The 16,257-nt window shown below is 39.8% G+C and overlaps 2 protein-coding genes across 2 annotated transcripts; one reads left to right on the top strand and one right to left on the bottom strand.

Annotated features, from left to right (window-relative positions):
- Positions 1-27: 27 nt before the first annotated feature.
- On the bottom strand, positions 28-8,530 carry nup85 (nucleoporin 85). Its single transcript, XM_085403729.1, has 19 exons — positions 8,371-8,530; positions 7,889-7,979; positions 6,443-6,599; positions 6,230-6,300; positions 6,023-6,066; positions 5,704-5,773; positions 5,493-5,614; positions 5,211-5,345; positions 4,569-4,691; positions 4,337-4,468; positions 3,954-4,060; positions 3,755-3,838; positions 3,573-3,638; positions 3,212-3,363; positions 2,987-3,104; positions 2,666-2,766; positions 2,136-2,287; positions 423-524; positions 28-221 (listed from the first exon to the last, which is right to left on the bottom strand). The coding sequence occupies exons 1-19, from the start codon at positions 8,401-8,403 to the stop codon at positions 123-125; spliced, it is 1,959 nt and encodes a 652-aa protein (XP_085259855.1). The 5' UTR covers positions 8,404-8,530; the 3' UTR covers positions 28-122.
- Positions 8,531-9,177: 647 nt separating this feature from the next.
- On the top strand, positions 9,178-15,906 carry LOC146671504 (small ubiquitin-related modifier 2). The gene is made up of 4 exons (XM_085403733.1): positions 9,178-9,335; positions 11,557-11,688; positions 14,191-14,262; positions 15,192-15,906. Exons 1-4 carry the CDS (start codon positions 9,315-9,317, stop codon positions 15,252-15,254), a joined length of 288 nt encoding a protein of 95 aa, XP_085259859.1. The 5' UTR covers positions 9,178-9,314; the 3' UTR covers positions 15,255-15,906.
- Positions 15,907-16,257: the final 351 nt, after the last annotated feature.

Below are 16,257 nucleotides of genomic sequence, written 5' to 3'. Positions count from 1 at the left end.
TGACAAACCATCTCCAAAAAGGTCAGATTTCAATGAGTATCATGAAGTGTTTTATTATCAAAGAGCACATTGTGATTAATGATTCTTTAATATATACAGTACAAAAATGCAAAGTCAAACTTTTATATTTCCACCGTTCCCTCTTTGACTATCGCTTGAGCCAGATTCCTGGCCAGAGCGAGTCTCAGGAGCTCCACTTTGGTCACCTCTACGTCTTCCTCCTGCAACGACAAAAACACTCAAATAAAAAGATGAAGCAATCTAGTAAGACTTCCAGAGTGACATCTGCCTACATGTCATCTTAAAATTAAAACAGTGGTGATAGCAGCACCAAATATTAAACATGCGGTTAGAAGCAGCTATTAGAGAGCTTTTAGTCTGATTGTGTGGAAGGGAATAAGGCCATGTGAGGACATGCATACCTGCATAGGCCTGTCTGTGCTGGATGCAGTAATGTTCAGGGAGGAGGTGAGCTCCTCTAAACAGAACATCAGCTCATAGGTTTGATCTGCTGTGAAGATCACCTGAGAAGAAGAAATCACTGTTGTTGTAGGGCAGCAACAACTGATTCAGACGTACAACTCTGGTTACACCATAATTAGGACATCAAAGTTTATGTTGTTCAGTTTAAATCCGCACCAGTTTGGGGGACACTGCAGTTTATTGTGGTGGTATCATGCAGACTGCAGTAGAAAATATCTCGGTCGTACATTTCAGTATCAGATTTCTTTAGGGCTGCTCGATTATGGCAAAAATGATAATCACGATTATTTTCACTGAAATTGAGATCTCGATTATTTGACGATATTTATTTAACCCTTTAAGACCTACTATAGAACCAAGTCCGCCAGAGCTTATATTATTTTTTTACATGTTGTAGTGCCATTTGTGGGAGCATTTCAAGTTGCTATACAACTGTTATAGCCCATATTTTAATAATATGTATGCATTAAGTCCATAGTAACTACATTAATTGCAAAAAAGTGCAATAAACTACAAAAAAATTGAAAATCGTTTTTGTTTTTGTTTTTTACATATATTTCTACTTGGAGAAATTTAAGAGGCTTATCCCTCAAAACTTTAAATACAAAAAAGTTGCAAAAAATAGTTTCCCACCACAGGAAATTTATTTTGAGTGTCTTCATAGTTTTATTTTGGAGATACACCAATTTTTATATACTAGAGGAAAAACGAAAAAGCAATCCTATGATGCAAATTTGCAAAGAAAACAGCATGTGCATCAAAATAAACTATTTCCAGCAGTGCAATTCGAGTTCTAAGCATCCCAGAAACTATTCAGAAAAGTATAGAGTCAAACATGACTTATAAAAACACCAGTGTAGGCTTTTAAGGCCTACAAGTAAAAAACTACATTTTCCGCGAAAATGACGTCACTTCCGGTTTCGGGCAGGAAATGGCAGACATGCGATAGTTCGCGCTGACGTCTGTTTCACTGTGGGAAGTGTTACGAACAGCTGATCGGATCAGCAAAGCGTGTTTCTGGAATATTATGTTTTTGTTCCTGCAAGCGCTTTTTATGCAATTTTTGCAAAGCTATATGTGGAAGGAAACCGTGACCGAGGACAAGCTGATGGCATGAGATGTAAGTACAACTCCTCCGGTTTCATATGCAAAACAAATTATTGCGCTAGCTTACACGGTTCAGGTTCTACAGGGATTTAAAAATAGTTACGCAAAACGGAGCGTGCTGCTCTGACCGGCTTTAAAGGGTTAACAATAACAATGTATTGAATAATGACTTTTAAAAATAATATAAAATAGTGTGCAACACCACTGAAGTTTTTTTTACTTCTCTTTTCAACCAACGGCAGTCACTCTCCTCTCCAAATAACTTCTGCTTAGCTTTCCGAGCTTCCCTCGGGTCCTCTTAATCAGCGGTCTCCAACCTTTTTTGCGCCACGGACCAGTTTATGCCCGACAATATTTTCACAGACGGCCTTTAAGGTGTCGCGGATAAATGAGGGAGGGGCTAATAATCGGCTCAGTCATTTTTAATGATCGTTGAAAGCCCAGATCGTAATCGTGATTAAAATTGGATTAATTGAGCAGCCCTAGATTTCTTGTAATTATCACACTAATTTTGTCCAAAACTGGACTTGTTGCTGGTGACTAACCTCTTTCTGCTCCAGCAGTGGCAGAGCATCGGTCAGCAGAGTCATCCAGAAGCTTTGTGGAGCAATCTTTGCAGTCATCAGGGAGAGGAGCAGCTTTGCCGCCTCCCTGAAACGCTTCTCTCCGTACAGCTTGTGGAACTCGCGGTACTTTCCTGAGAAAGAACATAAAGCAGAGTTTTCACACTCAGATGTGCTCAAATTATCCAGGAGGTTTTGTGCATGTTCCTCCTCAGTTCACAAACAGCAATAATCTATAGGAACGTATTTTATCTGTGTTTATCTCATATTTTTACTGATTTTTCAGTAGTAAAACGCACCATGGCATGCTGTTGCACTAAACAACAGGCTAGCTTTATTTAGACGTCTGTGTGCACATTTATGTGTCTGAGACTCATGTGAACTGAAGCTGGTCTGACTGAATGTCCCGTCACTTCATGTGTTGACTGAACTTGTGAGAATGACGCAGTGGCTGAGTCACAAGTGGGGCGGTGCTACTAGTCCTCCAGTAACTGTGTATTCCCCGAGCATACCGAGAAAAGTCAGCCTGTCGCTGAGGAGCATTGCCGGGCCCAAGTTATCAATCAGGTCCAGATCAGAGAAGGTCCCTTTGGCACAGTAATCCTGTAGGAACCTAAAACACAAGTATACACATAAACACACCACAGAACCCATAACACAAACATTCAGAGGGCAGAAGGGTTGGTTGCTGTTTGATGGTATAGGAACATGTTCACAGTGGAAGCAGTACTAAACAGGAAGAGACCACACTTCCTGCTAAGGCCAATAGGGAGAGAGAGGGGGGTGAAGTAACAGTATCTGGGATCTTTACAATTATAATGAAAGAAACTAACCTCTCTGAAATCAGGGTGGCAAATGCAGCATCTTTGGCTCTTATACTCCATGAGAGAGCAGAGCCCAGCCTATTGTTCCTCAGAGCCCGCATAGCCATGATCTTACAAATACTCCGTACTGCATAAACACACACACAAAAAAAAAAATGTTTTAGGTCTCTCCTGCACTGGAAAAACAAAAACAGCCCCATCTTTGTTTCTAAGAGTTAAGAAGCAACATGTTACCTTGTTCTGACATTTGCCTCTGCTCACAAACCCTCAGCACCTTGAGAGCTTTACGCTCCGTCTCTAAAGGGACGCGCTCTATCTGAAGCTCCAGGTAGACACGACCAAACTCTGGACAGTGATCAAAGTAATCCACAGCCAACTGCCAAAGGCTAAACACAGAAAAACATGCTCAATCATGACAGTGATAACCTACACTTCAGCTTACCCTGTACAAGGTCAATTAGAGGAAATGATTGTTTAACTAGATTAACAGGATAAAAATAACTGTTCTGGGAGCCACGTTAGTCACACCCTGTGTAAATCTAAACAAAAGCAAATATATTATACATCATTACACTGAACCTTGGGATGAGCGTACCTGTGATGAGTGAAGAGACCAGAAGCATATTCTAGAAGGAGAAACTCTCTCAAGTTGGAGCCAAAGCTAAACACACACACACACACACACACACACACACGGTTTGGTAAATATTGGCTAATGAAGTGTACAACCAAATTAAAAGGTAAACAAGTTCAAAAACAGACAATCGGCATCCTTACTGGAGATTATGAGACTGCAGGAGTTTGCAATGATCCAACAAATCTGTCAAATGGGCCACGAACCACCAGTTGTTGAGAGCAATGCTAAAAGGAAACAATTAAGGTAGTTTATGAACCACCCCACATTCGTATGCTGCATGTAACACACACACACACATATGGCAGGATGCAAAAAAAAAAAAAAAAAAAGTTGTCTTACCTGCACTCCTTGATGACTTGATGGATGTCAAACTCAAAGGCAGCAAGTAAGATGTTGTCCAGGGGCTCTGGGACGCTCCTCAAGTCCAGAAACATCGTCATGCACGACTGCAGTGCGCACACATACAAACAAGATACACAAACAATAAATCAGGGGCTGCTGTACATTTTTTACAATCAAATTTCAAACTGTAAATCATAGAGCCACATGAACTGGTTGAAATTTGCAACAGACGATGTAACACGCAAATATTTTTTTAAAAAATTATTCTACCACAGTATTTACAGGATATCTGACAAGGTTTTAAAAAAAAAATGCAATACTTTTTAAGACTAAACCAGCAGTGATTCTAAAATGCTGAATGATGTGAGAATATGGTATACCTGAGCATAATAATGCAACTCTGTGAGTTTCACTGTGGGGTGGCAGAAGAGAAGTCTCGTGACCAGAAAGTGATACCAGGTACCCAGCAGCTCCTTGTGATCCAGCAAAGTGTCTTCATCTCCCAGAAGGATCTAAGGTGAAATGGGGTGGGGACATTTAAAAAAAAAAAAAATAGCCTAACTGTTGCTGGATGTTTGCACTGACCCTTCAATAATGAACTTCCTCACTCACCTTGCAGATGAGCTCCAGATGTCGGTTGCTGGCGAACGAGTTGTCCTGCAGGCAGCGGTCCACCTCCTCGTGCCAGTGCCTCCACTTTACATCAAACTCTGTGAGCGTCTGAGTGCCACCAGGCTGAGGGAACATTACAGAAAATTCAGAGGTGTGAGTCAGCACGGGTCGGCTCATGCGCTCATCTTGTGTTTAGGCTGCGTTAGAGAAATCGCTGCACTGAATGAACACAAACATGTTGTACTTAATCCCTTTACTGTCTGAATGATGTATGTGAAAGCAACAGAAACTTTAGCAAAGAAGTTTTGAACAGATTTGTAGATTTTCATTTCACCACCAGCAAAATAAAGAGGCTTAAATTCATTTTAGTCCACAGCAGCACATTTGATGTTTGATACACTTTAACTTATAGGAGACCATTTATTATCATTTTATATCATCATACTGTGTATTTGCAGCCTAGAGATAATTTCCTCTAATGTCACATCCACAGCCCATTAAGAAAACATCAAGAACCTGTGTGATTAATTTCTGATTGTAAAATTAACAGTGCACACTTTCACAATAATCCCATTTAGAAGCATGATTAAAATAATTTCAGCTATCGTTCAAAGGAAATAAACCACTGCATTTTTATCTTACATTGTAGAAGGGCATCTTGCTGAGCAAGGTATCCATCTGCTTGTACATGCTCCTGGCAGCAGGCTGTAGGTTGGCCTGTTTCACCAGCATCTGTCTGACTTCTTCCAACCTGCCCTGCAGCACATAACTCACCACCTGAGCACACACACACACGCCATGTGATCACTCACATCTCTCCAGAGAATTCATATCAGACAAAACACAGATGAAGAAGCAAATGCAGAACACCAACAGTGCACATGTCACTTTAAAGATGTAACTGTGCGCACATGCTGCACCTACCACGTCCCAATAGTCGCGGTGCTCGGCAGGGCTCTCACTTTGGAGCACCTCCCTGGCCTTCTCGTCCACGTCAGCCTTATGTAACCTTACCCAGTCCAGCAGGTGGAGCAACAGGGAGCCCGCTGAAAATACAGACACACCCATGTTGCACATACATTTGTTTGGGTGTTTCTCCAACCCCAAAATCCAGTCATAAGATGCAGATTCTAACCTGGAGCAGCATCGATGAACAGCACTTCACACAGATTCCAGATCAGTTCTATGGCCAAAAGAATGGACACCTTTAACAAAAAGCAGATCAGGGTCAGGATAGTGCCACTAAACAATGTAATGAAATGTATATCCGAGTAAAAAACTGAATGTGGATTCTTCCTCACTAACTGAGCATTAACGTCCCCTTTTAAATACAGGCTGTTTGATTGTGGTCATAAAACCCACAGAGATGTGACATGCTACTCAATTAAATCATACATGCTCTGTATGTGGACTAGTCCAGGGAAAGTTATTGCCACACAAACATTAGTACTTACCTGATTTCCACACTGCGTGGCCAACTCTGTATTTTTGGTAGAAACTGCAAAAAAGAAAAGTTCTTTTCTGAGTAATCACACACCTTTCCTGTGTTTTTATTGTATAAACAAGACTATAAAATAGAAATCTGAAAAAACTGCCAAAACTTTTATGGTTACATCAACTCAAAATTTTTTCCAAAAGAAGCATATTTTCAAAAGTATTACCTGCAACTTGCTGAAGTTCCTCCATACAAGCACGGATCACGGATCGATAATTTTTGCTGATACTAACAAATCTAAGGAGTAAGGCAGAGGTAAAATTGTAAAACATACAATGTGGGTGCTGCTTTGTGTGACTTTTGCAACTATTGTTATGCCACTGATATGCAATCCAACAATTTGAACAAACAGAGGTGGGATTGCATCACGCGCCCTTACTGGGGTTTTTTACTCTTGCTAGGGAGGTCCTCTCTAATTGTCTGCAGGCCAACGAAGATGTGGTGAGACTCGTTAAAAAGCTTGCGTAAAATGGGGGAATATATGTCCTCATCTTTCCTGATCTCATGGATGAACGAGCAACCTGATCCTGAAGCACCTGAAACAAAGGCAGGAGGTGAAAGAACAACAGCAATATTATAGTTATTGTCATTGCACATATGCAACAAAATTTAAATGTCTGAAAAAGACGGCTCAAAATATGTTTACTGAAAACATATATTTGCACATCTCTAAAAGTAACCATAAAAAAAATATAGTAAAACACATCATACAGTGCTATGGAAAATAATCCCCCCCCCTTCCTGATTGCTTATTTTTGTCTATTTATCTGATCATGTCACACTTACATGATCAGATAAATAGATAAATTTTAATACTAGACAAAGACAATGCTGTTTTTAAATGATTTCATTTATTAGGAAGGAAAAAAAAGGTTATCCAAACCTAATTGTCCCAGGGCTAAGCATGTTTTTAATCCCGTTACCTCTTGTGTAAATCTAACATAGCATTTCATAAAAGAACATCATATAAGCAGTCATACATGGTGGTGGTAATGTGATGGTGTGGAGCTGCTAGGTGAAACCATGAATTCTAATCACTCTATGATGATTCGAAACACACAACCTTAATTTATATTTTATTCCTTCCTAGTTAAATTTACCCTTTTTAATTTTTCATATTTATTTCCTATCTTATTCATAGCCTTTCCTTTTTTTGTTTTCTTTAGGTCACGAGCAGTTGTCCAAGCATTTCACTACATATCGTACTGTGTATGACTGTGTACGTGACAAATAAAATTTGAATTTGAATTTGAACAAGGAGGTCCACCTCTGAATGTCTCACAAAAACCCAAATGTAAGGTTTTGGAGTGCAATTCTAGACTTAAATCCAATTGTGATGAATTGGAAAAACCTTAAACAAGTCGTTCACACTTGAAAACCCTACAATGTGGCTGAATTAAATAAAGTCTGCCAAGATGAGTGGGTCACAGCGATGTAAAAGACTTGCTGCCAGTTATCACAAACGCTTGATTGCATTACTTGCTGCCAACGGTGGCACAGCCAGTTATTAAGTTTGGGGGGCAATTATCTTTTTTAAAAAACAAACAAACAAAAACACAGGGCCAGATAGCGCTGAATACATTTTTTCTGTTAATAAATGCAACCGTCATTTAAAAATTGCCTTTTATATTTAATCTGGTCATCTTTGTTCATCAAAAATCCAAATGTTTTTGATAATATGAAACATTAAAGTGTGACAAACACACAAAAATTAAGACAGCATTTTACAGGCATTCACTAAACCATTCATTCTCTTAAAAAGAAAAAGAGATAGAGGAAAACTGGGAAAGTATACATGGTGCCTTGTACTAATTTTGAAGCATACCTGATGCTTTGTATCGTGTCTCATATACAAGAATATCACCAGGACCCCATGCAAATCCCATGTGCTTTCCATCACTGATTGCAGGGATATTCTGCAATTAAAAAAAATAAAAAATACAAACACTGTTACTACACTGAAAATAATGTGAATAACATGACGAGGGTTAAAATTAAATGATTCCGTTTCATATTTAATTCTAATATTATGTGAGAAGGTTGAGTGGTGACTGGGACATGGTCTAGCTATATTACTAACTCAAACTGTAATTAATGCTGCTAGTAATTCTAACTCATCTTCTTATAATCTTGCCACTTTTACACTTGTGACATGGCTGAGTGTGTGCCCCTTAACATTTCTTGACAACGTACAATATAAATATTCAAACGGGTCGTTGAAATAGGTGTTTGCGAAAGTTAGCCTGTTAGCAAAGCCATTTAGTGGCAATAAGGAATTAAAAACACTAAGCTACAATGGCTACTTACAGTAATAGTGGGCTCAACGTCTACCTCCTCCATATGTGAACAATATCATCGACACAGAAAAGACAACAATGGGAACTTTTTTGGCTATAAACACGCCATGAACTGCAAATGTGGACCGGTACTGCTTACGCGCCTCGCTCTTTCAGTCGAAAGTACCTGCTGCGCATGCGTTAAGATGTCACCGAAAGGGGTGCCCGTCTACCTGCCTGTTTTTCCGTCGGCTGAGCTTGACTCGGGATTTTGGATTTATCGCGACAAATGCAGATAACACAGCTTATCACTAACCTTATAACTGCCTGCCCGGACTCACCTACGAAAGGTCATTACCAGCATTAAGAAGCTGGGTTTGTCTTTTGCTATCCACGAACATGCTACCCCCACTAATGTCTCCACTTGAATCTGTGAAGAATCAGTGCAGCTTTGCCCTGTACTCTTACAGTTTGAGTTCGTAAAGGCCACCATTGGTTCAGTACACCTACACATCACCATCAGGCAAAACAAAAAAACAAGATGGCCACTGGTATTTAAAGGGTTAAAACGAAAAAGGAAATGGAAAAGTGCACATATCGCTCTCCCCATGCAGTGAGGATCATGTGTGGTGATGCTGACTGAACTATGCTGCACCCATGCGAGGTCAGCAGGGCGATAAGGAGCATTTAATGAGATAACCGCTTTTCTAAACCTAAAAACAAAAGGGAAAACATCGCTGTGCGCGTGCACGTGCATCTGCCTGCCTCTTTAACGCGCATTGTGACTCTCCCGCCCTTGCCCAGACTGCGCTTTCAACCTCGTGACTACTCGCTGTCCACTCAACGCTCGTTGAGGTGGACGCGCACGGGCGCGTGGCCGCGCACGTTCAGTTGCAATAGACTAAACGGGCACGTGTACGTGCGCGTACTCGTGTTCTTTGTGTGGCAGTGTAGAGAAGCGCCAAAAGAGTGACCATGGCTGATGAAAAACCAAAGGTGAGTGTCTTCACAGTGGATTGAAATGCCAGTTTACTCCGCTTGATTTTTTTTGACACATGCGTGTGTAAAAATACGGTCATTTCCGCATGTTCCGCTGTGCCTTTTTGCAAAGTTACAAGCTGAAATTCAACTACTAGCTGTACCTACTTTGATAGACCGGAAGGTTTGTGAACGCGCATCCAATGGCGCGCGGACCTCTTTCTGCTTGATAACACACAGCCAACCAGCTGGTGTCATCCCCACTGCATGCCTCATTTCGCCAGTGTGTGTGTGTGTGTGTGTGTGTGTGTGTTTTTGCGTGCTTCCATGTGTGAATGGCTTGTGCCACTGTGGGAGAGTGTACCGGTGAAAATCTGTTGGTGCCACTGAAACTCTATGAATCATCACTGTGGTGATCTCGGTCTGCAGGCGAAGCGAAAAGGGGGGACTTAAGATTTAAATTTTGTTTAAATCTGAGAAATAGTTTGTATACAGTATTGTGCAAAAGTCTTGAGCCATCCCTCAGTACTCTCTGTTTTGCCTACTCAGTGGTTATAAGCAAGTTTTCCAGGTCTTTCGTGTTTTTGCCTATTTAGAAAACACATTTCTTTAACTGACTTTTTTATGCCACAAAAGGCTTAAATTGTATTTTTGCACCAACAAAGTGATTCCCAAAGAGAGACCTAGCATATCTCAGGACTGTGTGCAGTGTGTCCTTAAATTTTAGGAAATTGGACAAGTGGAGGACAAAAAAGATTATAGACTTTAAGATGAACAGATGATCAGCATCTGAAATTCATGCCCATAAGAAATGGGAAAAATTCGGCAAAGACCTGACACAGGACCTGAGGCATGCACCTGGACGTTCAGATGATCCATGTACTGTCCTCTGAAGCCTCATCAGAAATGGCTGTCAAGAAGCCATTTTCAAGGAAGAGGAACATGAGGAGAAAAAGCTGAGGTATCAAAATTAGACAAGAACTGGAGTGATGAGTTGAGATTTATAATTTTTTGGGTTTAAATTATCTATATGTACAGAGGAAGTCAAGAGAGCGATACAGCAGTGAGTGTCTACATCCATCTGTCAAACACAGTGGAGGCTCTGTCATGGTTTCGGTCTGCATTTCAGCCAATGGTGTTGGGGATCTTGTCACAGCTGATGGAAACACAGAAAAGTACCGATTTTGATCCATCGTGTAATATCATCTGGCAAGCATCTGATTGGCAAAAGGCTCATTTTCGAGCACAGTAAGTGCTTTTACTACACTGCCAGTGCAGTAAAAGCACACCTTGGATTAAAAAAAAACAAAAAAAAACAGTGGGACACAATGTCAGTGATGGATTGGTCTCCCCAGAACCTGGACCTCACCATTATTGAAATAGTGTTGCATCATGTTGAAGGAGATAAGACCAAAAAGCAGTCAACATCCAAAGACGAGCTTTGAATGTCCTTCAAGAACCTTGGAGAACTGCTCAGACTACTTAAAGAAATTACAAGAAGGCTCTCCTTGGAGAGTTCAGGCTGTGTTGGAACAATAAAGTCTGGTCATATCAAACATTAATTTTCAAGCTCATACTGTATTCTCAAGTATGTTTGCATGTTTCAATAAATTGCTGCAACTATTTGCCATTATCCTAACAAAATCTAAGAAATGAGTGGTGGTTCAACACTTTTGCACAGCACTGTATATCTAAACAATTTCAAAATATGCAAATTCGCAAAAGTCCTGGGAATTTTACACCTTTGGGCTCATCAACCTTCCTTTTATGGATGCTGACATATCTTTCTGGCAGTTACACATTGCGAAAGTGAAGTCAAACTCATAGCAGTGCTGCTTTTGTGCTGCTCAGTGTTTTCCTACTCTGTTTTGGCGATAATGACACGGCTGGGTTGATACTGACATTTGCCTGCTTTTTTCCTCCCAAAGAAAATTGATCAAGAATCAATAAAGAATTAGCACAAGTGATAATGTCATGGATATTAATAAGCTCTTGCCAATATCCTTCCCTAGCCACCTGGTGAGCTGTTTAAGTCTGAATTCATTATTTCATCACGCTACTGCAAAATTAAAAGGCCACCGGAGGCACTAAAGGGACTGAAATTACGCATGTAATAATAACAGAAAATACCGTGCAGAGCTTTCCCCCTGCAAACCTGTAACTACTGTGTTGTTCTGGTTAGTCAAAGTCATTTCTTTTGTTCCTTCACTGTGTTTCTATCTGTGCTTCTATCCCTCAGGAATCAGTGAAGACAGAAAACAATGAACACATAAACCTGAAGGTAGCGGGTCAGGATGGATCTGTAGTGCAGTTCAAGATCAAAAGACACACACCGCTCATCAAACTCATGAAGGCCTACTGCGAGAGACAGGTGATTATGGCCCTGAGGCATTACACTAACACTGATCATTTCCTGAGTGGGCATAGATCTTTATAAGCAGAGTGTAGCTACAGTTAAATAGACTTCTTGTTATTTTCTGTTCTCACCACATGAGGGGAACTCGACTTGAAGTATTATTTCCCCAGAAATATCTGTCGAGTGTTCCTCTGTACACCTCTGCTGCTAATCATATATACACTTGATGTAATTGATAGTTAGCTGTTGGATTGTATTCTAAATAACATGTTTAGATGTTATTAACAATAATCCTGCTTTCTTTTAATTGACCTTTTCCCTGCATCGCTGCACACCATTTACAAAAAGACACGGGTGTATAAAATTACATCTACTGGGAGAGTTGCCTACCCTCTGTGGAGCAAGGCTTGCAAGTGCTTACAGGTTATGCTGTTTTAACATCATAAGGAAATCATTACTGGAGTTACTTAATGTTTTAGAGGCCAGACTTTGAAGTTTGCACACAGTTAATCGTGTTTTACAACCGAATAGGATACAATTAAACCATTTACTTTCAATTCTTTGACACTTTTCACACATGCATGTAATGACTGCAGATTATATGTTTGTATTCTAGATGCCAAAACAAGCAGTTATGCCAGGGCATCTTAAAAATCCCATTTACCATAAAATATATGCAGGCATTTTAAAAAGGTTTTCATAGGACTCTGTGCGATCCTCTGGAAAACTAAGTACACCTTTACTACTTCAATAGGGATCAAGGGGACAAGTAGCAGCCAGGTGTTACTAATCAACTTGTATTTGATTAACTGATTATCAGCGCGTGTGAGCACCTCTATACAAGCAGAAATTTGTAGGTTGTAGATCTGGAGTATTCAGCTGTGTGGTAACACAATGCCACAATCCCAGAAGTGGATCTACAGGCAAGTTCAGGTCAAGGTCAAACCTTGCAGTCCTGAGAGAAATAGCAAAATGACCCAAGAGCCTCAGTTAGGATGTTAAATGTTAGAAAAAGACTGAACAAGTGTGACTTGTTTGGAAGGGTTACCAGGTTCTAAAAAGAACAATGCAGCACAGCTTCAATTTGCAAAGTTGCTTCTGCACAAACAACAACACATGTAGAACAATGTCCTTTGGACAGAGGAGAGCAAAGAAGAGGTTTTTGGCCGTAATGAACAGAGACGTTTGGTGAGAACCGAACACAGCATATCGGTACAAACACCTCATACCAACTATTAAGCACGGAGGTGGAGGGGTCATGATTTGGGTTTGTTTTTAAGCCACAGAGCCACAGGCCGTTTGTCTGACAGCTAAAGCTTGGCCAAAATTAAATCCCGCAACAGGACAGTGATCCCAAGCACGTCAGCAACTGTACAACAGAATGACTGAAAAAGAAAAGACTCAAGGTGTTGCAATGACCCACTCAAAGTCCAGACCTCAGCCTGGTTTAAATGCTGTGGCAGGATAAACAAATGCTTGCAAGCCTCAGTCACCTGGTAAATACTGATAAAAGTTATACAGAATATGATTTAGTTGGTTCTACAAACTTGAATCATGGGGTGTTCTTATTAGTTAAATCGAATATTCCACTTGTTTGTAGAAATTTACTGTTAGGCCAAATGTATGTGTGTTGGACAGAGAACATACTTAGCTGTCCTCGAGTCTCAAATACTTTAATCACATTTAACAGACACATCACGTGCTAAACGATCCGTCCATCCATCCATCAGACAGTAACTCATCACGGCTGTTGTTTCACTTTTCCTTGAAAAAGTTTCCGTTGCAGTTCTTCTCTTCCTCCTCAAATGCAGTTAGGGTCTACAGCTTTAATGCAAATACCTACTTGATAGCATAGCTTTAACATTTTACGTGGTTCTTGCATCCTTTAAATGAACCTCCCTTATCGTCATCTGTGATTTCACAGTAATCGCAGAAGACATCTAATCTTTTCCTCCTGCTGTTATGGATTAGCTCAGATTTTAAGCTGTTCTCTGCCAAGCTACTTGCTGTAATGGAATGCAGGAATTTTGACTTTTGTATGAATTAGCACTGCACTGAGCATCACTCTGGTTCTCTATTAATTGCAGCTGTGTTTGCATTGCTACAAAAGCAATTCCCAAGGTTTTCTAAAAGAGCTGTGCACAAAAGTAAAAGAAATATGTAATAGAACACGAGGTCTGAGATCCTTTTTATTTGAAAGTCAAATAAGGGTTCAACTCTGTGGAAGAATGGAAACCCAATCACGGTGTTATCTGTTCCTTGGACTCCCATCAGGGTAAAAGAGATGTTTGTCATACAGCTCTTTTTTTCTAAAGTACAGCCAGAACCAGATGGTTATCATTATTTCTTCATTTCTGCTTCACAGCAAGACATGTTTTTTTTCTATGTCTCTCAAACCTCAGCTGCCTTATCTTTAGCATGAGTATATTATTGTCTGCATTTTTATTTTGTACACGTTAGCCTATACAGAGCTTCACATGAGATTAACAACAAGATTTTACACGTTTCTCTTTTCAGGGACTGTCAATGAGGCAAATCAGGTTCAGATTTGACGGGCAGCCAATAAACGAGACAGACACACCAGCACAGGTGAGGCCGTGTCAATAAGTTAAACATACTTCATGCACTTCCCATGATGATATTGTGTGTGTGTGTATATATATTTATTTATTTATATTTCTTCATACATTCTTATATAGTTCTATACTGTGTATTGTGTATTTTGTTGTAGTTATTTTATTTTCAACTTTAATTTATATATTTTATCTTATTCTTTCCCAGTTAAATTTACCCTTCATTCTAATTTGTGTTGTACAGTTATTTCATTTTTTATATTTTATATTCTTATATTTTATTCCTTCCTAGTTAAATTTACACTTTTTAATTTTTCATATTTATTTCCTATCTTATTCATAGCCCTTTCCTTTTTTTTTTCTTTAGGTCACGAGCAGTTGTCTAAGCATTTCACTGCATATCGTACTGTGTATGACTGTGTACGTGACAAATAAAAATTTGAATTTGAAATTTGAATGATTAGTGCTTGTGATAACAGTATTTCTTAATAACTGGGCATTAAGGGGTTCTCCAGGCTGAAAGATGTTCGTTCAAAGTCACAGTGCTGCCATGAGGAGCCTCGGGTTGTCACAACAAGCTAATTTTAAGTTGTTTTTGAATATGTCGCTGTGCAGATGCCAGTTGTATTCACTGCAGTTTGTGGCTGGAGTAACCACAACTTGCATGTTATTGCAGTGCCATCCAACCTTGTCCACAGTGCAGCCTTCAAAGCCAAATACAGTGCGTCATTTTATTGTCACAGTGGTGCTATTTTGTGTATGCAAATGGGAAGTTTTTCATTTGTACAGGGCATACTGTCACCCTCTAGGTCAACAAATTAGCATCCTCCTTTTCCTCTTTGCAGTACAGATATTTTCCCTCATATCACTTTTTGCATAAATTACTCAAACGTTATGAAATTCATGGGCTTATATGTTTTTTTTTGTTTTTTTCCCCCTTAACAGTTGGAAATGGAAGATGAAGATACGATCGATGTGTTTCAACAACAGACGGGCGGACGGATTTAATCGGCCACGTGCATCACCACTTTCTTCCTGGACACCACCAACTTTCCTGGCCTCTGAGGCACACAGCGCCTGCTTCTTCGCAGCTCGTCTCAACAGAATTCCACGCAGAAGAAGTTTCCCGTTTCTCTGCTACACATAACTGCTGTATATTTTCATTCGCGCCCCTTTTACTTTTCTGTCTTTGTACATAAGCCACATCCACGTCACCCTGAGTTCAGATTTTGTTTTTCCATGCTGTATTGTGATAAGTGTTAAGGACTTCCCTTCCAGACTGTTAGGACTGGTGATAGAGTGAGCATTAAGTAAAACTGACTTTATTGATCAAAATCTGCTCAGCTGATCTTGGTCGGTGGCCAGCAAATCTGTTCTTAAAGTGTACAATTTTTGGAACTGGCTGTCACTTAGTGAACCATATGCCAAGTATGGGGATCACGGGATATGCTGACATTTGGGTTCTGTCATATTCACAAAACATATTTGATTTTTTACATTTTTTAAAAATAGTACTGGATGTGTAGAGGAATGTTCTGAGAAATCGTTTTTGCTAGGCCACTTCAAATTTTGGGAAGCCCTAAGAGATGTTCCAGCAAAATAAACATCTGTATTGTCTATTAAGATGCTTGTTGAAATAAAGCTATTGTCTTTTTCCAAACTTTCATCATATTTTTCTATTATTTAACAATATAATTGTGTGTGTGTGTTCTGCATGTTTGTTGCACTTAAATGTTTCAAATCATTCAGATTTTTTAAAAATTATTTCTTTCATTATGAGAACAAAGTTATCCAAACCTTTACTGCCCTGTGTGAAGAAGTAATTGACCCCTACACCTAATAAACGGTTGAGCCACCAGTGACGACAAGAACTGCAATCAAATGTTTGCATAAAGTAGCGATCGACTTTGACTAGCCCACACCAAAACCTTCATTTTGTGTTTTTAAGCTATTCAGAGGAGGACTTGCTGGTGCGTTTACATTGTCCAAAACAAAACGAGTTTCATGGCAC

The sequence above is a fragment of the Rhamphochromis longiceps genome, linkage group LG4 (assembly GCF_057381845.1).
Source record: "Rhamphochromis longiceps isolate RC_006_pf linkage group LG4, R_longiceps_female_GT1.1, whole genome shotgun sequence".
Classification (NCBI taxonomy): domain Eukaryota; kingdom Metazoa; phylum Chordata; class Actinopteri; order Cichliformes; family Cichlidae; genus Rhamphochromis; species Rhamphochromis longiceps.
This window is presented reverse-complemented; position numbering and strand designations above follow the sequence as displayed.

Bases quoted from the DNA above. Each gene is read 5' to 3' on its own strand.
- nup85 (XM_085403729.1), bottom strand. From the start codon at position 8,403: ATGGAGGAGGTAGACGTTGAGCCCACTATTACT. The intron at 6,301-6,442 runs GTAAGGGCGCGT...CTTACTCCTTAG, and splicing joins AGCAAGAGTAAAAAACCCCA to ATTTGTTAGTATCAGCAAAA. The intron at 6,067-6,229 runs GTAATACTTTTG...TCTTTTTTGCAG, and splicing joins GGAACTTCAGCAAGTTGCAG to TTTCTACCAAAAATACAGAG.
- LOC146671504 (XM_085403733.1), top strand. From the start codon at position 9,315: ATGGCTGATGAAAAACCAAAG. The intron at 9,336-11,556 runs GTGAGTGTCTTC...TCTATCCCTCAG, and splicing joins TGGCTGATGAAAAACCAAAG to GAATCAGTGAAGACAGAAAA. The intron at 14,263-15,191 runs GTGAGGCCGTGT...CCCCCTTAACAG, and splicing joins AGACAGACACACCAGCACAG to TTGGAAATGGAAGATGAAGA.